Source organism: Syzygium oleosum, unplaced genomic scaffold (assembly GCF_021117445.2).
Source record: "Syzygium oleosum isolate NSW1041296 unplaced genomic scaffold, Sole_v2.1 Sole_v2.04, whole genome shotgun sequence".
NCBI classification, from domain to species: Eukaryota; Viridiplantae; Streptophyta; class Magnoliopsida; order Myrtales; family Myrtaceae; genus Syzygium; species Syzygium oleosum.
Window position 1 is genome coordinate 2493217 of NW_026607488.1, and position 27006 is coordinate 2520222.

The following is a 27006-nucleotide window of genomic DNA, read 5'->3' on the forward strand; positions in this document are numbered from 1 at the left end:
AAGCTAATATTTATCCTCGAGCGCGAACCAACGGACACGGTTCGAATCCAAAAACAATCAACGGCCCACAAAAAGCCTAATTAATATTATAGGGCAATTGGCTGAAATAAAATAACTCAAAACACACTACGAGGGAGGTCTGCTAGTCTAAATCCGCACCCGGTCGAAATTTCACTTTTCCACTATTCCTGGCAATCTCGAGGCTGGCCACAATAATATCGACACCGTCCAATTTATTTCGTCCCGAAACTCCCGAAAATCTACTGCCAAGTTCGGGGTCTAAATAACGGCAAAATTCGATCGAGTGCGATTCTAGCAAAATCTCTATTTTTAAAACAAGAACCCGAGAGTGATCAGTTCCCGGGCGAGATTCTATTATAAGCGCACTGACGAATTACACGTTCTATAAATCCCAAAAATGGGTCAAAATCCGGAATGTCACACCAACAGGCCCTCAACCGTCCAAATATTGTCAATCAAATATGGAATTGTGTTGTGTGCATTCACTAGTCTAAACAACTCAACATGCCGTCCGTTCACAACTTCTTTTATAAGTTCTTTTGTGAAATTTTTATCCCACATCAACTCCGGAAAATGCTTAATACATAACTTGACAATTTCATAGATTCCGCTACATGTAGCATGAAGGACGATGTGCAAAGTCAATAATTGGAGTAGTTCAGGAGTTTCCATATGAGTCTTCATCTTGGTAAGAGCTAGATTTGCAAACTCAATTGAACATTCGTGCCTCAACTTTGATTCTCCAATCCTTTTGATGAAAGGTGCTGTACGTAATATCATATAAGCAATTTTCCAATGATAAAGAATCGACAGGTTAAAGAGGCTCTCCCATTTGCGTCGTGGTCTTATTTATATATAGTAGTTGAAAAATAAAATTATGGATTTAATATATTAACCCATATAGCAAACTTCTTATTACTTGAAAATCGAATGCATGCATCATTTAACAGTTAGATCTATCAATGAACACACACAATCTCATGAGAAAAAAAGAGTAATTTTCTTGAGAAAAATGGGAAGATTAGCAATGGATCAGTAGATTCGTTTTTATTTAGTTTCCTTACTAAGGCACCTAATGGATACATATCGTTTAGACTTTGAATCGAATCATAGTCTCCCAGTATACGAATCGAGAGACGGTCCATATCAAGAACTATGATCTCAAAGGGATATACTGAAAACATCAATTTACACTTTTTGAAATTTAGAGATCCCTATTGTCGGTAGGTCCTTTTTCTGTAAATATCTTGGCAGTTTTGTGTACCTGGTATTGTGCCAAAATTCCAAATTAATGTCTTGAACCGCTTTGCTACCACCACAAAGAGGAGAGAAGAATCGTGTCAGCAATAGGAATTGATGACAAACAAAAGATACATTAAATTTAATAATGCTTGAAAATGTCCAAAAACAACTTGGATTAATCAACCTCTATGAACTGAAATCCAAATGTACAACTTTTAATAATTCTACTTGTCAATTTGACATTGAATAAGAATTCTGGACTAATTTTACAAACGTTACATTAGATATTAATTTGTGACATATATTATGGTTTAAATATCAATTTTTATACATAGACGTAGTCCTTGTCCCCTAACTTTTTTTTGTCAATAGGATCCCCAAATGATAAGCTTTTTGTTGTGTCAGTTCATCCACGAAGTATATTAACAGATATACCTCGGGTCATCTTCATGTCATTGGAGTTGTCAAATGATGTATCAACCAAGCATAGAGGGATACCTAAAAAAATGAGAACAGATAGAGTGAACACCATGTCGACAGAGTTGCTCGAATTGTACATATCTAACAAAAGAAGCGCTAGAAGCACGTACATTTGTAAATAAATCTTTCCCAAAAATTGAGTTTAGCTCCACTAAGGAAGTAATTCATCTTCACCAAGTATTCCAACGGACTACGGTTTTCGCGATCTTTGGATGTGGCTAACTCAGCATATCTGTGCGCTAAATACAAGGCTATATCTTTTGGAATACAAGAACCAAAAAGTTAATTTAAGCAAACAGTAAATGAAATGGGATAAATAAGTGAGTGTAAAATCCTACCCAAATGGCCGGTCTTGATAAGGGTGGTCAAGCTACTATAATGTGGAGCGGATGTTGTGCGTCTAGCCAGGTAGCTGATAACCTCCTTTTGCATAGGAGCACCTGAAACAGCAGCCGAGAAGGCAAGGGCTACACTTTCAGGTTCAGCATCAACTTTGTCTACTAACGCCATTACCATCCTTATTCTTCCTCCCTTGGCAGCATTGTAGAGAGCACTACTGAAATCTTTATATTCTGGAGGGAAGCACTCGATTAGGTTCTCGACCAATTGATCTTGTGCGAACATAACCGCAACATCGAGCACGGTAAATTGATCATGTTCTACAGTCATAACTTTGGCCATCATTGCTTCGTGATCTTCATTAAGGATTTCTTGATAGCTTTCCAGTCACCTTTCATTGCGGCTTCAATCAATGGTCGATACTTTTCATTGACCTCTGGTGTTGGTCTGGCTGCAAAAATTGCACATTATAAGCCCACAGGTTTTCGCACTTTCGGTTGTTTAGGTCAAATGTAACCATTGCAACTGCTCATAGTTGCAATGAAATGTGGAAGCAAGTGCAGGGCTGATCGTTTACTCGACATACCTTTTTATGTGAGAGCATCAGTTTACTCTTTGGAAGTATCTTTTTTGGGGCCTTCTCAATTATAATTTCAGATATTATTTAGATTATAAAAATTATGAAAAGATTATGTTTGAATTTATACGTTATGTTGTGAAATTTGGAAAATTTTGGATTAAAAAAAGTCAAAATGCATGGAACACAGGTTTTGTGAAAAACTGAAAATCAAAAGTTCAAAGTGACAAACCTTCACTTGGTGCTCCATCTTGGGAAGCTTTATTTGTTGTTGTCCCTTCTGAACTCTTGTCTACTCGAACCTCTTTGATACCATAAGAGAAATGAACATAAATTACCTTAGAAAAACTAATTACAGTTGGTATGCTTTAGATCATTTACACATGACTAGTATCAGGCTCGTTCATTGCATAGGATCTTTTGTACTAAACTCAACAGGTAAACTTCTAAACAAAAAACAAAAATTTAACTTTAAACTTAACAGAGATAATGAGTTCTTTTTCGAGATAGTAATTATATTATGACTTAGTTTTGTGGGACCTTCAAACTTAATCTTGGGCAATGTGTTTTTTAATGAATTTGTTGAGTATGTATTAAATTCTATTTCAGGTATTCGACCCAAATTGATTTTTTATATCCGAATTGAAATTTGTGGATACTCGACTTGAGAAAAAATGTAGGTTTAGTGTTTGTAGTGGAGGGCTTGGGGGCCCAAGCCCGTAACCTAGCAGTATAAATATTTTTTTTTCTCAAATTATTAGGTTGAGAAATAGAGATTAAAAAAGTCTTAAGGTTTTTTAGCCACATTTTGTAATTCTTGAAGTGCCATAGTGGATTTTGCTTCTCCTCTCCCTATGGTTTTTCCCGCAAGGGTTTTTTTATGTAAATCTGTGTGCTTTTTTATTCTTTTTAGTTTTAATTTTGTTGTAGTTTCTACATTGGCCATAACAATCGGATATCAAAGCCATAGGGTTTTCTCGATCTTCTGATTATGGATTCGAGTTCAACAACGAAATTTGATATTGAGAAGTTTCACAGAGCAGCAATTTTAACCTTTGGCAGGTTCGTATGTTGGTTGTTCTTACATAGTAGAGTTTGTAGAAAACTCTAATTGGGAAAGGGAAGAAACCGACATGCACGTTAGATGAAACTAGGGAAGAATTGGTTGAACATGCTATGTTTACTATCCAATTGTGTCTCGTGAATGAAATTCTGCAGGAGGTACTAGAATAGAAAACAACGGTAGGTTTTTGGACAAAATTGGAGAGTATTTTTTTTGACAAAATCCTTCACCAATTGCTTGAAGCTCAAGCAACGACTCTTCAATCTTTATATGGCTGAAGACGCTTCTCTTAAGTCTCACAATTCTGAGTTCAATGCTATTATTTCTGAATTAAGAAGTATTAATGTTAAGATTGAATGTGAGGATCAAGCTCTTTTTTTATTAGTTTCATTACTTCCCTCTTATAAGAATTTTAGAGAGACCATGATTGTTAATAAAGAAACTATCGATCTTGAAGATATCAAAACCAGTCTTTTAAATAAGCAGAAACTAGATACATATGAAGGCAGTAGTGATCATGGGACTGGTTTAACAGCTAGGGAAAGGTCTGTTGAGAGAAGCAATGATAGCAAAAGAAAGTCAAAATCAAAGTATAAGGATCTGATTTGCAACTACTGTAAGTCTAATGGGTATATCAAGAAGAATTGTCCGAAAATGAAGCCAAAGAAGCAAAGAGAAAATAATTCGAATAAGTGAAATCAAGGGAATGCAAATCAACAGAACAATCATAACTACCAAAACAAACGGAATCATGGATACGAAAATTCCGCTCAAGTTGGTGTTACTAAAGAAGAAAATAAAGACCTGTTATTAGTTGCAAATGATAAAGACAAATTCAGTGATAATTGGATTAATGATTCAGGCTATCCGTACCACATGTGTCCTAATCGTGATTGGTTCTCCACGTACAAAGGATATAATGGCGACGTTATTATAATGGGAAATAAGGCTAAATGCAAAGCAGTTGGGATTGGGACTGTCAGCATTAAGATACACGACTAAGATGCACGACGGCATGATAAGAACCTTGAAATATGCCAAACACATTCCTAATTTCAAGAAGAGCCTTGTCTCTTTGAGTACACTTGATGCTCAAGGTCGTAGGTTTATGGATGAAGGTGGAGTTATAAAGATTATGGGAGGTTCACTTCTATTGATGAAAGGGTTGAAACTTGGCACTTTATATTAGCTGCAAGGCACTATAGTTATTGGTTCAATTGCAGTCTCATCCGCTATGATAAAATCAGACAACACTAAATTATGACATATAAGATTAGTCCATATGAGTATTAGAGGGATGGATGTGCTGAGTAAGAGATGCTTTCTATGGGGTCAAAAAATTGAAATTTGTTTTTCTGGGAAAATTGTGTTTTCGGGAAACGGAAAAAGGGTCTGTTTCAAAATAGAAATACACACAACAAATGGCACTCTAAATTATATTCATTCTGATCTTTGGGGCTTGCGAAAGATCCTTCGGAAGGCCTTGGTTCAAGGTATCTACTCACTTTCATTGATGATTTTTCAAGGAAGGTTTGGGTCTATTTTCGAAAGCAAAAGAGTGATGTTTTTGTTATATTTAAGCAATGAAAAATATTGATTGCGAAACAGACCGATAAGAAGATCAAGAGGTTGAGAACTAATAATGAGCTAGAATTTTGTGGAGGCGGGTTTAATAAATTCTACAAAAATAAAGATATTGTGAGGTATCATATTACAGTAAATACACCACAGTAGAATGGTATATCATTCTCCTTGCATATCTTACTAAAAATCTGGAAAGGTATGATTAGGTAAACCCGTTGATTATTCCTCTCTTCAAATATTTGGATGTTTGGCAAATGCATATGTTAGTGAGGGGAAACTAGAGCCTACGACAAAGAATGCATCTTTCTTGGTTATGCTTCTAGTGTAAAGGGATATAGATTTTGTTGTGCTAATTTATCTAAAATTATCGTTAGCAAAGATGTTGCTTTTGATGAGTCCGTAAAGAATCGTTCATTCATTGTCATAAATTCTCGAAAGTGCTACGAAGAAGGCGGAGCTTGAAGTAATTTTTTCACAACTAGTTAAGTCGTTTACTGATAATATAAAAATTGAAAAACCTGAAGAAAACATAATTTTATTTCCAGAGATAGACCAAGAAGGACAGGTAAGCCTCCGTAGAATTATGGGTACTCAGATTTTATTGCTTATATCCTATTAGTTACACAGTCAGTCAACATACCTTTATCTATTAGCGCATTCATCGCTCTTTGGTAGTAATAATTTTCTTGGGGGGGGAGGGGGGGAATCTTTTTCCATTATACTTTAATATTTATTCAAATTTGACAAATTACGAAAAGATTATATTTGAATTAGTATGTCCACATTTGTATGCAGTGAAATTTAAAATGTCTCGGATAAGAAAAAAGTGAAAATGCATGAAACACAAGATTCATTGAAAATAAAAATTAAAAGTTCAAAGTGACAAACCTTCCGTTGGACCACGATCGTTTTGGGAAGCTTTATCAGTGGCTGTGCCTTTTGAATTCACGTCTATGTGAACCTCTTTGTTATCAAAAAAAGAAAAGAAGAAATAAACATATATACCTTAGAAAAATTAATTGCACTTTTTATGCTTTAGATCATCCATACATGACTAGTATCCGGCTCATTCATTGCATGGAATTGTTTGTGTTAAGCTTTGATGGTAAACTAAAAAGAAAATTTAACTTTAAAGTTAACGGAGGTCATGATTTTTTTTTAAAACTTATTGTATCATGAATTATTTTTGGAGGACCTTGTAACTTTCCAATGCTGACAATGTGTTTTTTAGTTACTTTTTATTTTGTTGTCACCATTGATCTTATCCGTGATATCATTTAGGAATTATGAGATAACTCTTTTACTCTTTGGAAGTCAAAAGGTATTTTTTGGGGGCTTTCTCAATTATAATAAAGCATGTTATTCAGCTTTTAAATATTAGAAAAAGATTATATTTGGATTTATATGTCAGCATTTGAATACTGTGCAGTTTAAAATATTTTAGATTAAAAAAGTCAAATTGCATGAAACACGATTTTATGAATAACGAAAATTAAAAATTCAAAGTTACAAACATTCAGTGGGTCCGTGATCGGCTTGGTTAGCTTTATCGGTGGCTCTGCTTTTTGACTCACGTCTACGTGAACATCTTTGTTACCAAAAAGAGAATTCAACATCGATAACCGTGAAAAAATTATTAACAGTTTACATGCTTTGGATTATCCAAACATGACTTGTATAAATTGTCCGTATTAAAATTAGATGGAAAACTTTTAAACAAGAAAAAAGTTTAACGTTAGGTTTAACAGAGATCCGATTTTTTTTTTGAGATAGGTATTACACCAAAAATTAGTTTCGTAGGACCTTCTAACTTTCATATCTTAGATATTGTGTTTTTTAGTGAGTTTTTATTTTGATCTTTTCCGCATCATTTATTAGTTAAGTCGATGCAAAATTTTATCACTATCCATAATTTCACATAACCATTATAACAAGACTATACATAAATTAAAATAAATTGATTAACTTAATCAAATTAATTTCATCAATTAATACTATTTCTTTATAAGTTACACTTGAGGAAAAGTATCAAAAAAGTCATAAACCTATTAGATTGGTACCAATTCAGTCATAAACCTTTTAATTTGACCAATTTAGTCCTATACCTTTTCTCATTGGTACCAGTTCAGTCCATCCGGCTAATTTAAGACGTAAATGGCTGATATGGACGTCGATGGTGCCACGTGGACAAATTTTTTAAATTTTTTCTCTTTTTTTTTCTTTTCCCAAAATTGATTGGCCGGCGATAGGCTAGTCTGGGCGAGGGCTGCCTCGCCCTCGCCGGCCACAGGCGAGGGCGTCGAACCCTCACCTAGATCCAGGCGAGGGCTGAAACCCTCGTCTATTGGCCGGCGAGGGCGTCGCCACCCTTGCTTGTAGCGAGCGAGGGTTTCGGCCCTCACCTGGATATGGGCGAGGGCGTCATGGCTGGTGAGGGCATGGCAGCCCTCGCCTATGGCCGGCGATGGTCGACCAACGACCTCGCCGGCCAAACAGTTATGGGAAAAGAAAAAAAAATAAAAAACATTAAAAAAATATGAAAAAATAATTATAAATTTATAAAATTAGTTCATGTCAGTGTTGGCGGTGTCACATAGGACTGCCGGCATCCACGTCAGCGATTTCCAGCCTAAATTGATCAGATGGACTGAATTTGTACCAATATAAAAAGATTTAGAACTAAATTGGTCCAATTGAAAAGTTTAGGATTGAATTGGTACCGATGTAATAGGTTTAGGACCTTTTTGGTATTTTTCCCGTTATCGTTGATATAGGATACCAGTTGATAACATTATCACCGTCATACTGATGCACCGCATGGTTTCTTTCTTAAACAAAGTACACCGATCGAGCTTTATTGATTGACTTAACGGTTAGGAAAAATAATTGATCTATTTTTTCTGACAAAATCCATATTATTTTGTCTTGTGCTTGTGGCAAGAACTTTACACCATTCCTGTACCTTAGACAAAATGAATCAATTAGCTGTATTTGGTGGTCACACATTGCTTTTGCATTTTGAGTTCGGGGAAATTAAATTTTTTTGGTCCCTGTAGGTTGAAATATGTTACTTTCAATTGTTTGACAATAATTCCAATTCTCATACTATTTTGTGGTGAAAATTTAAGTCACTTTGTCAAAATTACAAGGACAAAAAAATGTTATTTTCCTGACTAATTTTAAAGGAAAAAATTACCAAAAAAGTCCTAAACCTATTGCAATTATGTCAATTCAGTCTTAAACCTTTTTTTGGGCTAATTCAACCCTAAATCTTTTACATTTGTGTCAATTCAATCCATCTAGTTAACTTTGGACAGTCGGCACTGACGTGGACACCGGCCGTCCGAGTGACGCTGGAGTGAATAATTTTTAATAATAATTTTTATTTTTTCAAAAATTTTATTTATTTATTTATTCTTTTCCTTTACCTTTTACTTTTAATTTTCTTCCTTCTTTCCCATGCCAGCCACTGGGCGAGGGCCATGAAGCCCTTGCTTGCTGTCGGCGAGGGTCACTGCCCTTGCTTGGCCTCGCCCAAATCTAGGCCAGGCTTGGGGGCCGCGCACGAGGCAAGTCTCACTAGCCGTGGGCAAAGGCGGCCATGGCCTCCCTAGTCGCGAGCGAGGCCGAGTCGATGAGGGATTCGTAGCCCTTGCCCAATGGCTCGCGAGCCTCGCCAGTCGATGTGGGAAAGAAGGAAGAAAATGAAAAGAAAAATAAATATTATAATAAATAAATAAATAATATTAAAAATTATCTACATCAGTGCCGGCCGGGGTTCATGTTAGCACCGACCGGCCAAAATTGGTCGAGTGGGCTAAATTAATACAAATACAAAATGTTTAGGAATGAATTGACAAAAAAAATTTTAAGATTGAATTGGCATAATTGCAATTGGTTTAGGACTTTTTTTTTTATAATATTCCCAATTTTAAACTAAGTTTTGTTCCAAAAAGAGTGATTTGAATTTCTGACGATTTAATTGGACTTTCCAAATTATCTAGAAGTCATTTTCCGTTGGTTGTTTCAGAAAATTCTAAACAATGTTTTTTCAGGAAACATACTTGAGTTTGACGCGTGATTTTAGGTAACGAAGACTTGGGTCAAGAGAAAAACTATAATTGCATGACTGCCAGCTTTGTTGAATCAATATATCTGCCTCTCGAGTCGGCTCATGCGTCATTACGCCATTTTTCTAAAAACAAAATCACCATCAAATCCCTCGTGGTATTTAGAGTGTGTTGGTTCACAAAAGTATCTAATAAAAACTGTTCTGTTTTTCATCTTCCATTTTCAGGAAAATATGTTTGGTGAATGAAAAATATGAGTTTTCAGCAGGAATGAAAATTGTAAAAACATGTTTGGTATAGTTTTTAAAGCAATCCTTGAACAAAATAATGTTAATTTCGATCGTTTTTAGTTTTAGAGTTCAAGTTTTGAAAACTGTCGCGACCTCCCCGAACCGGCCCCGCCGTCTAAGGTGGTTTGGCTAATGGATTACTAAGTTAAACCTAGCTCGAGCTCTCCCAAGCCCATACCAATTCGCGACTTAAGTTTAAGTTGTTAACATGCAAATCAATTTCACCTAGGAGTCGCCACTAATCAGTTTTTGATAGGTCGATTAGACACCTAAGTAAAGCACGGGAGAAAAGCTTCACTTCTACGAACTAGAGATTCAATAGGTACGGGGACTTGATTACACTAATTGACTAATTAGTGCCCTTTCGGTACCAAATTTTGTTCAATTCACCACCTAACATACTCACACTAATTGGGAGTCTCAAAATTCCATTCCTAACTAAGCTAAAGAAAGCAACAACCAACGCTTAGACCTAACATGCATAAACAACTACGTGCGAGGTTAAATTAAACACGCAATTCAAAGTGTGTGAACCAAGCAACATGAAATCAAACATGACACTAAACACATAATAGAACAAGAAAAATCAATTCCAAAATCCAAATAAAATTTTGATTTTTTTGAATTTTTTTAATAATTTTTTTAATTTTTTTTTGATAATTTTTTTGAAAATTATTTTTCTAATGTTACAATAATAAAAATAATATAAAGCAAACCAGGTCAAATCTCCGCATCCGACCCGGATAAAATATATATATTTTTTAAAAAAAATTTAATTACATTTTTTTTAATATTAAAATAATAAAATGACATAAAATCGGATCCGGGTCGGATCTCCACATCCGACCCGGGCGCGCCGGCCCGGGTCCACGACCGGACCGGGTTCATTTATTGAGCCCGGTCTGGCAAATAAAACAAATAAAGAAAGAAAAAGGGGCCTAGGCCGAATTTTTTTTAAAAAAAAAAAAAACAAAAGCCCAGCCCACTATAAATAAAGAAACTAACAACACTTCAGCCCAAATTCGGATTTTGGCCCACCCGCGAAAGGTTCAAGACCTAATAAAACACTAAAGCCCACACACTAAATAAAACCCTACCCGGTTCCGACCCGCGACCCGACCCGGACGTGCGTCGCCGTACCCGGTTGGCGGCCGCCACACCGCTCCCCGGGACTCGCCTGTACACCGGCCGCCGCTCCGACGTGGAGCGCACGTTCAACCATCGCCACACGCCGGCCGGCGTGGACACCGGCTTCCCCGAGCCCCGGCCGAGGTTTCTAGTCCGGCAGCCGAGCCCGTGCTCGGCCGCCGCGCGACGCACCCTAACCGGGGAGGTCAGGGCTCATGGCTCCGCGGCCGAGCCCGTGCTCTGCCGCTGTTAGAAATGCCCTGACCGGAGATGTTAGGGCTCGTAGCTCCACGGCCGAGCCCGTGCTCGGCCGCTGTTGGACACGCCCTGACCGGAGAGGTCAGGGCTTACGACGCCACGGCCGAGCCTGTGCTCGGCCGCCTAACGCGGACCGCTCTTGTTCGTCGGCGACACACCAGATCTTCCGCCCTAAGCCCGGATGCGACTAAGACACCGCCAATGAAGGGAGAGACACCAGAACGCAGCATGCTCAAAGGAAAACAACGAGCGGATCTCATTTCGGCAAAGCATCAAACAGCTGGAGTGCGTGGCAAAAATCAGAAATTTCCGACTCGATCAAGACTCAAATGTGTCCGGGATTCACACAGAACCATATGCAGACCAGCAGGACCGAGCCCAAGGTGTCACGGGCCGGAACTCGCGCAAGCCGGACGGCCGCGAGCTCCGGCCAGTGACCCCCCCAAAAAACAGAGTTAAAATGAAAGCAGGGGAGGTGGCCACGGTCCCTACCCGACTAGGCGGTGGCGAATGGAGGGCGAACGCGGTAGATCGGGCTACACCCGCGCGTCTCGCACACCTACGAGCCGGGATCCTCGGGAGACCAACCCCTAATCGGACCAAACCGAAACGAAACCCGGCGAGTGCTCGGGACCGGGACCTACCGTGAAAAGGGGCTCGTCGGCCGCGGCTGAGGCGCGACGGTCACCGACCGGGGACCGTTCGCCTTCGATCTCGCTCTCCGGACTCTCTCTCTCTCTCTCTAGCTCTCTCTCGGCTCTCTCCCCCGGAACTCTCTGCAATCCCCCATTTCTCTCTCTCTCCTCGATTTAAGGACGGCCAGGGGCGCGGATCCGGCCGGCAGGAGCGCATGGACCCTGCCACCGCCAGCCTGCCGTGGCCGGCCTGCCCTCGACCCAAGGATAGCGCCGGCGTCCCCCGCGCCCCTCTGGCTTCTGTGTCCTGTGGCCTCTGCACTGTTTCGGTCTTCTCCCCCGTACGTTTCAGAAGGTTGACTGGTGGGGAAAGATGGACAGACGCGGGCCGGACCGAGGGAAAGAGGGCCGGCCCGCGTGGAAAAATAAAAAGGGAGGAAAAAAAAGGCCGCGCGAAAAAATAAAAAGGAGAGGGAAAAAAGAATGGGCCGACAAACCCGGTCCGGAAATCCTTTTTTTCTTTTTTTTGTGTCCTAATAGGCCCTATTAATGCAAATGTGCCTAATGTCTATCCGTCATGCAATTTAATGAAAATATTTTTGCTAAGGGATTAAAAGATTAAACCCTGATTTTTATGCGATAAAACCCTAAATGATTTGGGCAAAATTTAGGTGTCAACAAAAACAAGGCAACCAAAACTTCTACCAACGTATTTTCGTGGAGAAATTTGGAAAAGAAAGATTTGTTACAATTTTCAATACATTACCTGTTCATAATATCGTCCCTTGCTTACATTACTTTGAAACATAGATGAAAGAAGTGAAACTTTTCCAATTTTTCCATCACCTCATGGAATCAAATCAGAACAATAAAGGAAAGACCGGAACATACCTGACAACGGTTTCGAAATCGAACTGCGTTGGGTATCCATAGAGGATTCTTTGTCGTGCCGTCTTACGAGCATGTAAAAATCTAAAGGAGAGAAGTAGTTTAACGCAGTTGAAGTCGAAGTTATATTCTGTTCAACTTCTCTTGTGGATGGAGCCAAAGTTCCAGCTGTAGATGTCTTTTAATTTTAGGGTTAATACCACCAAAAACCCCAAACTGGTACACATATGATAATTTTACCCCGAACTTTTTTTTTACCATCAAAAACCCCAAACTGGTACACCTGTGACAATTTTACCCAGAACATACCACGAAACACCCCAAACTGGTACACATGTGACAATTTTACCCCGAACTAAAATTTTAATATTGTTTTTTATTTTTTTGAATTTTTATTGATTTTTTTGTTTTTTCTTTTCTTTTTTTTTTCTTCATCCTCAACCTCTGGCCGGTCACCGGACCGGCGACCGGCCAGAGGTGGAAGTCGGTGAGGTCGGCCCCGCCGGCTGCTGGCGACGCTCGACCTCGCCAGCGTTGGCTAGGGTGACCCTCACCTGCATCAAGCGAGGGCTACCCTCGCCGGCGTTAGGCGAGGACAGCTCTCGCCTTACGCCGGCGAGGGCAGCCCTCGCCTGAGTCGGGCGAGGGTGGCCCTTGCCGGCGTCGGGCGAGAGCTATCCTCGCCCCCCAGGCAACGGCGACCCTCGCCCGACGCCAGCGAGGGCAGCCCTCGCCTGAGTCGGGCGAGGGCGGACCTCACCTGAGTCGGGCAAGGGCGGCCCTCGCCTGGGCGGGTGAGGATAGCCCTCGTCCGACACCGGCAAGGTCGAGCCTCGCCAGCGGTCGGTGGGGCCGACCTCGCCAGCTTCCGCCCGGCGATCGACCAGAGGTTGAAGATGAAGAAAAAAAAGAAAAGAAAAGAAAAGAAAATTTAATAAAAAAAATTCGAAAAAATAAAAAATAAAATTAAAAAATTATTTGTTCAGGGTAAAATTGTCATAGGTGTACCGGTTTGGGATTTTTCGCTGTCAAAAAAATAGTTTAGGGTAAATTTGTCACGGGTTTACCAGTTTGGAGTAAAATTGTCACAGGTGTACTAGTTTGGGGTTTTTAGTGGTGAAAAAAAAAGTTTGGGGTAAAATTGTCACAGGTGTACCAATTTGGGGTTTTTTGTGGTAAAAAAAAAAGTTCAAGGTAAAATTGTTACACGCGTACCAGTTTGGGGTTTTTGGTGGTATTAACCCTTAATTTTAAAGGGATAATGACTCAAATAATCCATAAACTTTGGCCCAATGTGAAATGTGGTCCCTGAATTTTAATTTGTTCGATATAGTCCCTGAACTTTAGCCCAATGAATAATGTGATCCCTAAACTTTTAATTTGTTTAATGTCATCCCTGAACTTTTGATACATGTTCAATTTAGTTGTAGATGTCTTTTAATTTTAAAGGGATAATGACTCAAATAATCCATAAACTTTGGCCCAATGTGAAATCTGGTCCTTGAATTTTAATTTGTTCAATGTAGTTCCTGAACTTTAGCCAAATGAGCAATGTGATCCCTGAACTTTTAATTTGTTTAATGTCATCCCTGAACTTTTGGTACATGTTCAATTTAGTCCATGAACTATATGAAAATGTTCGATGTAGTCTCTGAACTTGAATTAATGGGCAAGGAGGTAGGAGGCGAAGCGGAGACGGAATCAGAATCGGGTGCTAGTGGCAGGAGCGGCGAGCGATTCCAAGTTGGTGATTCGGTTGCAAGCAGCAGAGGCATCTACGCAAGGATAATGAATGATGTCATTGCCACCGCGGCCACCGTTGGTCCACGTCAGGCACAGAAGGCAACGGCAGCATCATCTGCGCTGGGTGGTGGTGGCCGTCGCTGTCGATTCGGATACGGACGGAGTCGAATGATGAAAATCCGTCATCGGGAAGTGGATGAGTAACTGCCTCTACATCTTTTTAGGGAGAGAGATAGAGAACTTGATTCCTGAGAACATTCGCATGGGAGTTGGGGATTTGTGCTGCTTGGGCCAAAGTTTAGGGACTATTTATGTTATTATCCCAAAAAATAAAGTTGGAACGCTAAAAGATGCCTTTTGTACAACGCTAAGAAGCATCAAAATCACTGGGAAAGTAACATCGTGGTATTCTGATACTTGCTAGGTGTCTCAACATGAAAAAATAAGGCATAATCTATAAATGCAAGGGGTGAATTCCCTTAAAAAAAATCCCTAACCTTAGGTAAAGTCCCAAATCTACTCCGAACTTTTTTTTATCTTAAAAAAAACCCCAAACTTTAGGTTCAGTCCTAAATCTGCTTCAAACTTTTTTTAATCTAAAAAAAAACTCCAAACTTTAAGTTTAGTTTCAAATCTGCCTCGAATTTTGTTTTGTGTAAAAAAAATTAGCAAATTTCAATTTATTTTCAAAAATATACCCCGTGATCCAATTCCAACTTGACGTGGCACTTCCACGTCGATGACAAATCTACATCAACAAAGTAATGGGGCGATAGGTAAGAGTGATTTGCAATATCTATAAAAAAAAAATAAGACTAATTTTGAGGTTACACGATTAAGTTGATGGAACAATTCATGCATCTAAGCTATCAAAAGAAAAATTAAATGTTGTAAAAGTTATTTTTCATGATTGCGCATATTTTGGTGATAAATGTTTAAAACAATTGTTTATATGACATTTAGATTCTATTTGGGATTACCTAGAGGCTGGATATTTAAGTTGTTGGAAGAAATTCCTGCATCTAAATTATAAGAAGAAAAAACTAAAAAAAATTAATTTTTTGAAAGTTCTATTCCATGAATTGAGCATATTTTGGTACTAAATGTTTGAACATAATTGCCTATGTATGTGTAGATTCTATTTGGAAATATCCATAGGATGAAAATTTAAATTGATCCGGTGATTTTATACATAGATTTTTTGTAACAAGGTAGGGAAACATAATTTTGCATAGAAATTGTCCATATGCTTTAAGGAAATACAATATCATATTGGACCCGCTACAACCAACTATGACCAAGACTTATACGCTCAAATCAAATTCGTCATGATCTCGTCCGATAATTAAGCCTCACTTCCAAATGTCCTCGGCACGAAAGATGCTCGGCCCATATGTGGATTTAACCATTTGGTACAGCAGGGGAAGCTGTAGTGCTACGAATAAAGCCACGGGGAGGCAGGTTAGCAGAGTAACGGGAATGAGAACCCACTCCAGCCTCTTACCTAGCACAATTGTGAGAGTTGCAGCGAAGGCCACCAGCATGAAAGCCAAGGAGAGGAAGAGAAAACAAAGGCCCATTATAATCTTCTTAGGCAATGATTCAAGAAAATCTTGTGGCTCATACCGCGAAGTTAAGATGGCTAGGAATAGCAAGATGGCCGTCACGGAGAAGAACAAACCTAAAGCATCCGAAATTGCGAAAACCAGGAGAGAGTCCTCTCCTAACAACAATGGCACTCCAGTATTTCCGTTATTCCCTCCAGGCACAGTGAATGCAGCAGCGAATAATATTGTAGCAATTAGAGTTGAGACGAGCATACATGAATTTGCTGTGTCCTTCACCCACTTCTCTCCTTTCTCAAGCAACTCATTGTGTTGCTCCACGAATATGTCCCAATATGATTTGGAATCAAATGTGACGATTCTCACAAAAGGTTCAATCCACTTTTCCACAGCCTATGCATAAGAGTCAAACATGAATTACAATAAGTGGATTAATTATTGAAAATTTTCAGAAAAAACTTATAAAGGAACATTTCAAGGAAATTAAGACTTATTCAACACTTAATGCGAAATTGCTTATAGGTTAAGTCCATCTTTGCTGGAAAAATTCCTAGGGTCACCTTCTTCTAAGCTTCGATGATGATTTCATGCTTCATTATAGTCAAATAATATAACTTTTATCCGGTTTGGAGTCTTCTAGAGGAATTTATGGAAAAAATATGAAGAGCAAGTCAAGAAATCCGAGAATGAGTTTTTTAGTACTTCTATGTGTTTGTTGAGTCCTATGTGTTGTATTTTGTTTCTAGAGTCATATGAACGAGGGCAGCTGACCCTCGTTGGCGGTCCAGCAAGTGTCGTTGCACTCGAAGCGACCCCGACGAGGGTCCCCAAACCTTGCTAGTGGCAAAGGGGTGGCCTCTTCTTGTTCCTCTTCGATGATCTCTTTCTCTCTATGCTTTAACCTTCTTCTTCTTTTTTTTTTATTTTAACTCTAGCCTTTTCTATTTGTAGTTTTTGAGATTTGGTACCTATTTTGCGCCATATTAGTGCCACTTGTGCAAAACATATAAGAAAATAAAAAAAAATGCCACGTAGATGTTCTGTCCACAAAAAAATTGACAGAACTAATGAAAGGACTAATGTGAAAAATAGTGTCAAGCTTTAGGACTTATTAAACATGAATTCAAAGCTTTAGGACTTTAGGTAATTGTCCAAAGTTCTTTTTTTAACGACAAAGAGGAATAGTGTCGAAATAAAATAAAGGTAAATATATAGTAAAAGCTTCATGAATTATTTTTTTTTTGTAGACAACGGTTTGCATGAGTAAATTTTAGTTAATAGTTAAATTAACTAATGAGAAGTGTTCTTGAATTAATAGCGAATGAAAATAGTGGCCATAAATGAACTTATATAACCTTTTGATTGAAAAAGAGAAGATTCAATTCATATTACTTTAATTAAATCATTATCCATCTACATACATTTAATTATATATGAACTACACTATAATCTTAAATAATTCAATGGAACGAGCAAAGCTATCGTGAAAGTATAAGCAAAACTGATTTAAATGTTTTCTTGGGCTCCACCTTAATATGTGGGCTATAAATGACGTGATTTGCATAATAATCTGCTAATAGCATGTTGGCGGACACCGATAGAAAAAGTCGGTAGAATTTAAGAAAGAGTCACTTGGATTAGATTAAGTGGTGGATCATAGTTATATTAGTAAAATTGAATTATGATTAGTCTCAATCAGTGTCAATGCCCCAATGTCTCTAATCAGTCTCTCCTATTTTTTGTAAATTGTTTTAAGGATGTAGTGTTGTTTCTCAACTTACCTTACTAATTTGTGTTTAGCATGTGGAATTTAAAAGTTCTACGTACCAACAAAGCGTTGGCTTAGTTTGCAAAAGAATTTCTTGTTCTTATAGTGGGCTTGGATTAGCGGTGTCAAACAGGTGAGTTGGGTCGGGTTCGGATCGAAAATGGTTTGACCCATATTGACATTTAACCCGTTTTGACCCATATTTATGTAGTGCAAATCTAGCGACCCAAATCCGACCCAACCCATACCCGACCTGACTGACCCGTATTGTTAAAAGACTTTAATATTAAATCCAATTTAGAAAAACTTGTTTCTTATAAATTTTTAAAAATATATATAACTTTTATAATTTTTAAAAAAATTATGATTTTTTTTTATTTTTTCTTTGTTTGTTTTCTTTTTTCCTTCTACATCCAGTGACCCGGTGACCAGTGGTGACCAACAACGTTCGGCAATCGGCGATGACCGGCGACCAGCGACAATCGAAAACTGGCGACCGGCGACTGGTGACCGTTGCCGGATTTCCTAGAAAAAAAATGGAAAAGAAAGTAAAAGGAAAAAAACTTAAAAAATAAAAAATTATGAAAAACCAGAAAATTAAAAGAATTAAAAAAATGACTTATCTATTTATGACTCACTTAAACTTATTAAATAACTAACACATTTATGACCCATTTAAAATCCATTTAAGACCAATTTAAGTTGTTAACTAACCCATTTATGACCCACTTAAACTTGTCTTTAAAACTTAAGGTAATCCATTTATGACCCACATTATTAAATATGGATTAAAATATGGATTTTAGATCCATTTTGCCACCTCTAGCTCGGATTCAAGTCATATTGAAAGCATTTCAGAAATGAAGTTTGAATGCACCATACGGATGTAAGGTGGTCTACCCTTAAAATCACCCAAGAAGGTAGACCTCGTGGTGCGCAAAAGCTTAGCTGGATATCGCTTAGTTACTATAAAAAAATTGTTTTATGTATATTCTCAAGACTATCAGATAAAGTTCTAGCTATCATATTTTAAAGAATTTTTTCAAGAAGATATAATATTTATCATTAAGTGCCGTTTAAATATATGAAAAGAAAGATACTTACCTTAAACCATTGGAGTTCTCTTTGCATTTGAAAAGCTGCTCCGGCAACTTTAGTTACTGCATCGAACTTAGGGTTGTATTTAGCTGCTATGGACATCACATCGTTCGATTCTTCCCACGTAGGCGCCGGAACTATTGACAACTCACTGGTTGAGCTTACCTTTAAAAAGAGTCCGAGAGTCCTTTCTTGGCGAAACTTCACAGCATGTGCCATCAAACTTCTACCATGAGGCGAAATCCAAATAAGCTCCGGGAAAAACTTAATACATAGCTTCACCATTTCTCTGATTCCCCTGCTTGTAGCTTGAAACAACAAACCCTCTTCAATAAACTGGGCGATCTCGGTAGTATTCATATAAGAGATTGCAATGCAAACTTGTTTTGCCAGCTCGGCTGCCGATAGGTGTCTCAGCTTCACCTCGTGAACTCTCTTGATTATAGGAACTACAAAATGTCAAAAAAAAAAACAGAAAAAGAAAATGAAAAACGAAGGGGCGGCAATTGGATTTAGAAAAAACTTCTCCAGCTCTGGATTTTTCTTAGACACCAAATTGCATCTAACAACAGTTTACTAATTGTCTTTGACCACAAAAAAAAACAGTTTACTAATTGTCATAATTTCTCACATTTAGAGCTTGGTTTGTCGGGTGATTGGGAAAACGATCTCATTCTTTTTCCTTTATCTTTTACTTTTAGGAAAGCGATTTTGAGCTTTTTTCTCCTTTGGGATTCAGTCCTCAATTTCAAAGTGTGAGTTTTAGATTGCCGATGCAAAGCACCAGAAAAGGTATAAAATCATTTCTGGCATTTTCCAAGAAAATGTTTATATCATGTTTGGATGAAAAAAAAATGGATGTGAAGAAAGTAGAAGTGATTAGAGGGTAGTTATCTTCCTTCGAAGTTCAAACGACGCTTTACAATGTTTATTATTATTAAGAGAATATAATTATAAGACTTAACCTGACAGAACAACTCTGAAAATAACCACGCTAACGATATCTATCTAGCTAGAGTAAATCACAGTAATCTTTTCATATATAAGATTATTTTAGATAATATTATTCGAATATGCGTAGCAACTAGTAATAAACAAGTTCATATTAATCGTGCAATCCAATATTGTTATTTATGCTCAGCACAAGAACAAAAACTTTTTCTTTCTCCATCTATTGTCTCTAACAAATCAAAACTTCCACGAGGTCACATAATGGTAAGTGACGTTCCAGTTTACTTGTTACACCTAAATGACATAGTGAGTAGATTTAAATTGACTCTATTCTAACATAACTTTTAATCTGATAGAAAAACGCAACACACTATCTTCTGTTTTCTTTTTGTTCTTGGACAAAAATAGAAGAATTAGGGACAAGGCTAAACGGTATGTGGGGTGCATACAAAAGTTGTGTGAAGATGACAAGTGCAACTATGGGCAAAAGTTTTGAATGAGTTTTGGGAACTAGAGGACTTATTTTAGTGGTCAGGTAGTGTTTTGGCTAATTTTCGCTCGCTTCGAGTGGTCCACCTTCTCGGATAATCTTAAGAGCGCGTTCTCCAATATCAGCCCTAATATATTTAGGATCTTATTTTCTGGAGTGCTTCCAACAAATTTAAAATACAAGATTATAATAAGAGGACAAAACTCCTTTAATATCTAACCAACAGCTTGTTTACATAGGATGTACTTGGGGTGCAATTCCGGGATGCACGATTTTGTTGGGACCCACGAAATTCGCTCCCCCTCAAATATTCTTCTATTCGAAGCCCTCCCAAACAAATTATTTCGATTTTTCCTACCTGCTCCTATTCCAATTCTTCACGCCTTTTTAAAGTTGCGATTAAATGATAAACCCCTGCCATCGTCTATTGCAACCTTATTTCATAGTCAATAATGTGAGGGGCTTGCCCCCGGTCGCATTCCCAATTCTGGCACCCTCGCAACGTGTTCTTTCGTGATGTTTTGAGATGAAGTAGCAGTCTAAGAAAAAATATTTAGGCTTTAAGCACTTCACCCGTAATGGAGGAAACAAATACACATGGGTTCATTTTTCTTATTTTTTCAGAAAGATTTATATGTTTGATAGAGATGATAAGCGAACATGATTTCACCAATCAAGATTGAAGGAGAACTCTTAGGTTTACGTAACTCTTATTCGATATTTTCTGCTTAGATCATTAAGCCACAAGCAAGAGATTCAAAGGTTAACATCAAATCTCGCCTCAATTTGCAGTTTCAGTTTTCTTTTTTTACTTTTTTTTAACAATTTCGCCAATCTTGTAATTAAAATTTGGTGAATATCTGAAATCTTTCAAAATATAAAAATATTAATACTGAAATTCATATATAACTTTGTTTAAGATTGAATAATTTTTTGAAGGATTTTTATTGTTCCATCAAACATTGTGAAGAACAAGTTACACATTCACTGTTGGATGATTGACAAGTGGAAAAATTTAAGTACAAAACTAACTTCAAACACAAATACGACCCATCCTATGGTGAATGTGTAATGGTTTTTTCACACATGGTGGACCTTACACAAATTATTTTCCAAATTATGGCAAAGATTTAAGTGGGAGCTTTTCTCAACTTATAAAAGAAGTCAAAAACAAACAAGCCTTAGTCATTTGGTTGAAGTGAGAGGGACAGAGATAGAGACGCTATCTTGATAAAATGGAAGCGTACCTACAAATTTGGCGGCATTCCAAAGTGACCTTGTAAGATATTGAAGCACTGCAATCAGATTGTAGAAAAAACCCGGTCACCATATTTGAAATCATTACAGGACCTCGTAATTCGTTACTTACATTGTCCATTTAATTAAGTTTTACGATACTTATGCACTTGATTGAATCATGTATGGTTCCCAGGGAGTAGCTGATCCATAAAGTAGTTCGATTTCATGCCATTATTAACGAAAATATATTTTTACAAAGAAACAGTCATTTCCGGTTTCTTTTGCTCGCACGGAGGGAATCAATCTAAGGAAATTGACTTGAAGTTCAAAATCATGAAAGGTCCTAAGATTAATGCCCAACAGCAAAAATGCATACCCACATGGATCCGAATTTTTATCTGTTGGTTTGTAGTTCAAGTCCACCGGAATACCTTCAGTTCATAAACAAAACAGCAGGTGATGAGCCAGGTACGATCATCCGAAGGGAATCAGTAATGAAGGGATGCAAGTGCAGAAAGTACGGACATTTGTATATCAATGCTTCCAAAACACTGAGCCTGGTTCCGCTGGGAAACTGATTCGGCATCACCGCCAACACGTGCAGTATAGATGGGTTGGCATAGTTTGTGTTTTTCATGGTAAGTAAGTGAGGGTACCGCCAGACTAGATAAAGGGTGATATCTATCCCAATTCACCAACAAATTGATTAGGAAAATAAGGTAAGTTTAAGGCTCTATTCGTTTCGCGAAAAATGTGATGTTTTGGAAAATGATTTTTAGAAAAATGATAATATTTTCCGATGTTCGGCTGAAATCTGAAAACCGAGCTGAAAGATATTTTTCACCATTTGATATCTGATTTGATTTTCTAGGGAAAATTAAAAAAAAAGCCGAATTTTTTAAATTATTTTTCTTTATTTTCCTTTTCTTTTCTTTTTACTTTTGCTTCTTCCGGCGAGCTTGAGCATTGCCAGCTTGTGGTGAGGCTCGAGCTCACTTGTGGCCAGTTGCCATGGCCAGCAACCGACCGAGGACGAATAAAAAGAAAAAAAAATTAAATACCCAATTTAAACAAAAAGAAAAGAAAAAATAAAGAAAAATGTATATGGTGAAAGAAAGTGAGGTAAAAGAAGATATGAAAAATGTTTTCTGCTTTCTGAAAAAGCGGAAAACAGTTTCCCCACTTTTGAAGGTGTTTTTTTCATTGGCAAAAAATACTTTTCCTTGACTAGCTTATTTTGCGTGAACTGAACACTGAAAAATCCGGAAATCATTTTCTTCAAAGTTATTTTTCGCGAAATGAACGAAGTCTAAAACGAAGGAAAACTAATGGAATTAAGATAAAGAACGATGGTGATCTTACCATGATGACCAGAGTAGGTGAAATCTAAAATGGGTTTAATCGCAGAGGGACCGCTGAAGGGATTACTTGGCCCATCATTTGTCGTACTTTTTGCCAGGAACCAGGCAATCTCCTTATGCATAGAAGCTTCCAGAGAAGATATTGCCAAAGGAACACGTCCTTCATTATCTGCAAGTTGCGTCAACTTAGGATTACTTCTAACTAATGCCTTGACCTTCCTTATCCTTCCACACAGGACAGCATTGTGGAGGGCTGTGCGGCCATTACAATCAACCATTTCAAGCGCTTCCAGACATGGAGACAAGAGCTCAACCAGGTTCTCCAGAAATTGGTCTTGTGCACTCAAAGCGGCTATGTGAAGCACTGTTTCTGATCTGCTTGTTATTTTGGCCGTCTTTGAAGCAGAATCTCGTTCAAAAAATCTTTTAGCAGATTCCCAATCACCCTTGAATGCAGCTTGCAGCAATGGTCGGTAGTAGTGTCCATCCACTTCCTCTTTCGATATTTCTGCAATAGATGCATACTTTTCAGGCCATGTTGTTAATACGTTTTCCTTGAAGACATTGAGAAGGGTCCCAGAAAAGAACAATTTCATGAAGATCCGCCCCTGATAGTAATTTCACTCTGAAATTACTCTTTTGAGGGATAACGCACCTGGAGCACCTCCGGATTCAGAAGGGGCTAATCCAACGCTTACACGAACATCTTCAATATATGTAGGAGAAAGAGTGAGCATAAAATCCGTCCCATACTGATTATTTTTATCTTTTCTCTTTTTCCTAGCCAAGGTCAGGGTTATGTCTATTCGACGATAAAGCAAAGACAAAGAACCATGATAAAATAAAAGTGCCAGCATGTTTTAAGACGGCATCACTTATATCTATTTTTTTCTCGGTTGGAACATGCAACATGTACCTGCAGGTTGTTCTGCTTGATCCGAATTTCTTGATCCATCACTTGGCTGCGCCGCCATTGGGTTGCTCTCCTGGTTAGAGTTTTTCAACAACGAAGTAAACGGAGAATGCAAAAATGGGTAAGATATTCAGCTATTAAAGAGTTTTAGTCTCCCTTTGGGGGAGTCCACTCCTTCCTTATATACAGGTACCTGCCTTAAAGTAAAGACGAGCCTCTACAATTACAACAAGCAAGCATATCTTTTTTTCCACTTTATAGCGGTTGGATTTAGACATGGCCACGGTTCAGGAACCGCCGGTTCCGGTTCCTGGCCATGTATGAACCGGACGGTTCCGGGCCGGTTCCGGTCCGGTTCCGGTTCCGGGCCGGTTCCGGGTCGGTTCCGGTCCGGTTCCAGTTCCGGGCCGGTTCCTTCCGGTTCCGGTTCCAGTTCTGGGCCGGTTCCGGTTCCAGTTCCTGCCGGTTTCGGTTCATAATTTAAAATTTTAAAAAAAATTTATGAAATAAAAAAAATAATGAAATTATGAAATAATGAATTATTCAATATAAATTGTAATCAAATTTGGGGACAAAAAGAGAGAATGAGGGGGCTTGAACTTAATAAATTATCATTAAGCGCCTTACAATTAGTTACAATGATCTATAAAAAAAAAAGGAGCACAATATATATGCCCTAAAATGACCCAAAAACCTAAGGTACCGCATGATAACCATTCTGGTTCAGTCCAGAACTGGTTTTTTGTTCCCAGAATCAGTTTTGGATTAGAAACCCGTTTGTTAACGCAATTTCATTTTTCTATTTCCGGGACAAATTTTTGTTCCAGAACCGATTCTGAACTAGAAATCAGAACAAAAAAAATGTTGGTTTTTCATTTCTTGAACAAAACTCAGAACCATTTCTGAGGAACAAAGGTCAGAATCATTTCTTAAAAAAACATGTCTGTCTCTCGTCTCCTCTCATCCCTTTGATCTGAAGCCCGTCTCTCTCTGTCGTCGTTGAGAGGAAGCCAGGGCCGCTCGCTCGCTCGCTTCGGCCGAGAGGAAGCCAGGGCCGCTCGCTCGCTCGCTCCTGCTCCACGTAAGCTCCAATCCTGCGCTGGATCTCCTCTCATCTCTCTCTTTTCTGGATTTGGAAGTCGCCGTGATCGGGGGGGTCAGCTTCGGCCTTGCCATGGCCGCCGGTCGACTTCGCCGTCGCCCAGATCTGGGCGACGGCGAGGTCGACCGCCAGACCTAGGCGAGGCCGCTCGGCCTCCCCCAGATCATGTTCAGCGGCAGAGGCAGTTTGGTGATAATCACAAACACTCATGGGGCTTTACCCGACGCCATGCTCATTCTCGGTGAGTTTTGGTCGGTTTCGCATTTGCCGGACGGCTCGTGTTTCGGGCGCAGTTCCTGAGAAACTTTGAGAGAGTGAAGTGAAGTTGAGTAGTAGAGTAAGTTATAGTGGGCAGAAAATAGAGCGCTCGGTTACGTTTCCCTTCTGAAAATTTATCGTTTTGGTGTTTCACTGAATCTGAACTCTTGCTGTTGCTTTTTATATGATTGCAATTCATCGTAAGCTATTTTACCTGATGCAATTTGAGTGTTATCTGGAACCTGGATTTGGTAGGGATATTTCTGCCGAAGATGCAGATGTAATTGTCTGTCTTACTACTGGAGTAGCATCTCGATGTCCTGTACCTGCCCTGACCCTAATGCACTTCCACTGCCGTAGTAAGATTATCTACGATCCGAAGGACACCGCCAAGGTGGATTTGCTTTTCACTGGCTATAATGGGACTATACGTTCTGTAAGTGTTTTGTTTTTCGGGTCAGGATCCCGGATCCAGATGCAAAAAAAGATGCCCATATTCGAGATATGGCGAGATTTATACTTCGGGGATTGCGCACTACAAAGTGGATGACAATATCAAGTTAAATAGATTCAAGTGGCAGATGCTTGGTTGAGCAACGGAATATTGGAATGCATCTTCTTTTTACCGGTTACACATAATAATCTAGTCCTTTGGTCTCTGTTGCATAGCTTTATGTCATTAACTTCTGTAGTAAATCCTCTTGTGAGGATAAGACTAGTCAATTCTTTGCCTAAGTTGCATTTCTGTTGCTGAACAGTTTGGTTGATTGCTTTGTAACATTTTTAAACGCTCGGCACTGGTTGCTGGGAGTAGTTTTCATCACCTTGTCTTTTTCTAAACAAGAACGTTATATTTCCTACTCAGCTACCCAGTTTGGAAATTTTCACCTTTTCTGTGTGTCTAAGGGTTCCTCCTGTCTCTGATGATTGATGATGCGTTTATTCATTTGATGATTGTAATGAATTTCTCGAGAAATGCTTTTCATTATTGTTTTCTGCAGTATCTAGACTGTCTGGAAGCACGGAAACTGCACAAAGTCAAGTCTCTGTTGGAATGGGCTTGCTTGCGGGTTCAACTGTCATGCTTCTAACTGTCATATGGGGTTCGTGTGTTCTTGTTGGCAAGTGTGACCTCACGGATGTGACTGAGTCAGGCTTAGCTGCAGCGGATAATGAGGATACAAAAGGGTTTAGTTTGACAGGTTTGCCTTTTGCTAGCATTTCTCGATTATGTATGCCTATTAGAGGCTCTAAATGTAAGATCCTAATATTCTTCTTTAACGTGTATGTGAATGCCCTGTGTTTGCCTACTCAACCCTCGAGCAGCTTTTGCTGCTCACCTTTGAAAAAGTTGCTTTAGAGAGGCAAAAATTTGCTCACTTCCAGTTCCCTCCCTTGGGGATAGAGGTTTTATTTGGCTGGGAATATTGTTTGAGCTTCTATTGCGAGTGGTCATTACACAGTGGCAACGACAATCCCCCAAGCTGTGATCAAGACAAGATGGATAAGACCTTTTCCTAATGTGGTGATTCAAAGTACCCGTTTGGAAGTGCACAAGATGAGGTTATCGACGATACATCGACCGAAGAGGATATCGAGATCAACATGCTTAAGAAAAGAATTGCCAATCAATTGGCAATTGATAATAATATGGCGGAGATTCCATGAAAATGTGTTTCCGACTTTTCTAATGTATTTCCATTATTTTGTATTTGAGGATTTTTTATGTTGGCTCTTGTAATGTGACGTAGTATTTTGGGATCTCCTATATTGGCTCTTGTAATGTGATGTGCTTGGTTTACTTTTCTCCATAAGCATTTGGGATATTACGAGGAACGATGCATACTCACAAATATTGAGAGCAAATGTCGAGAGCGATGGTGGTTGAATGCTGAAGACCCGTTCTAGTGCTTGGCCATTTGCATTAATTTGATTGGAATTTG

The 27006-nt window shown here is 38.7% G+C and overlaps 2 protein-coding genes and 1 long non-coding RNA gene across 5 annotated transcripts; 1 reads left to right on the forward strand and 2 right to left on the reverse strand.

Moving 5' to 3' along the window:
- Positions 1-438: 438 nt before the first annotated feature.
- LOC115688197 (uncharacterized) lies at positions 439-12735 on the reverse strand. The gene is made up of 7 exons (XM_056310735.1): positions 12579-12735; positions 2892-2963; positions 2082-2533; positions 1854-2000; positions 1699-1761; positions 1286-1330; positions 439-785 (listed from the first exon to the last, which is right to left on the reverse strand). The coding sequence occupies exons 3-7, from the start codon at positions 2425-2427 to the stop codon at positions 439-441; spliced, it is 948 nt and encodes a 315-aa protein (XP_056166710.1). The 5' UTR covers positions 2428-2533; positions 2892-2963; positions 12579-12735.
- Positions 12736-15478: 2743 nt separating this feature from the next.
- On the reverse strand, positions 15479-23907 carry LOC115688215 (uncharacterized). 3 transcript variants are annotated; one of them, XM_056310509.1, is made up of 9 exons: positions 23707-23907; positions 23446-23496; positions 22792-23298; positions 21955-22110; positions 21810-21860; positions 21438-21485; positions 18756-19198; positions 16000-16276; positions 15479-15822 (listed from the first exon to the last, which is right to left on the reverse strand). In XM_056310509.1, exons 1-9 carry the CDS (start codon positions 23762-23764, stop codon positions 15671-15673), a joined length of 1743 nt encoding a protein of 580 aa, XP_056166484.1. In that variant the 5' UTR covers positions 23765-23907; the 3' UTR covers positions 15479-15670. The 3 variants fall into 3 exon arrangements, with proteins under 3 accessions (XP_056166484.1, XP_030469839.1, XP_030469841.1); XM_030613979.2 differs by having other exon boundaries at positions 15479-16276; positions 23707-23905; XM_030613981.2 differs by lacking the exon at positions 21438-21485 and having other exon boundaries at positions 15479-16276; positions 23707-23906.
- LOC130137920 (uncharacterized) lies at positions 22990-23854 on the forward strand. The gene is made up of 4 exons (XR_008816355.1): positions 22990-23107; positions 23197-23259; positions 23352-23519; positions 23713-23854. It is a non-coding gene; the product is annotated as an uncharacterized LOC130137920 (long non-coding RNA).
- Positions 23908-27006: the final 3099 nt, after the last annotated feature.

Excerpts from the sequence above, each read along its gene's own strand:
- LOC115688197 (XM_056310735.1), bottom strand. The coding sequence starts at position 2,427 with ATGATGGCCAAAGTTATGACTGTAGAACATGATCAATTTACCGTGCTC. Across the intron at positions 1,762-1,853 it reads GGAAAGATTTATTTACAAAT|GTATCCCTCTATGCTTGGTT; the intron begins GTACGTGCTTCT and ends TCATTTTTTTAG. Across the intron at positions 786-1,285 it reads GAATTTTGGCACAATACCAG|CACCTTTCATCAAAAGGATT; the intron begins GTACACAAAACT and ends TATTACGTACAG.
- LOC115688215 (XM_030613979.2), bottom strand. The coding sequence starts at position 23,764 with ATGGCGGCGCAGCCAAGTGATGGATCAAGAAATTCGGATCAAGCAGAA. Across the intron at positions 21,861-21,954 it reads GGAAGCATTGATATACAAAT|GTATTCCGGTGGACTTGAAC; the intron begins GTCCGTACTTTC and ends TATGAACTGAAG. Across the intron at positions 19,199-21,437 it reads GAATGCCGCCAAATTTGTAG|TTCCTATAATCAAGAGAGTT; the intron begins GTACGCTTCCAT and ends GACATTTTGTAG.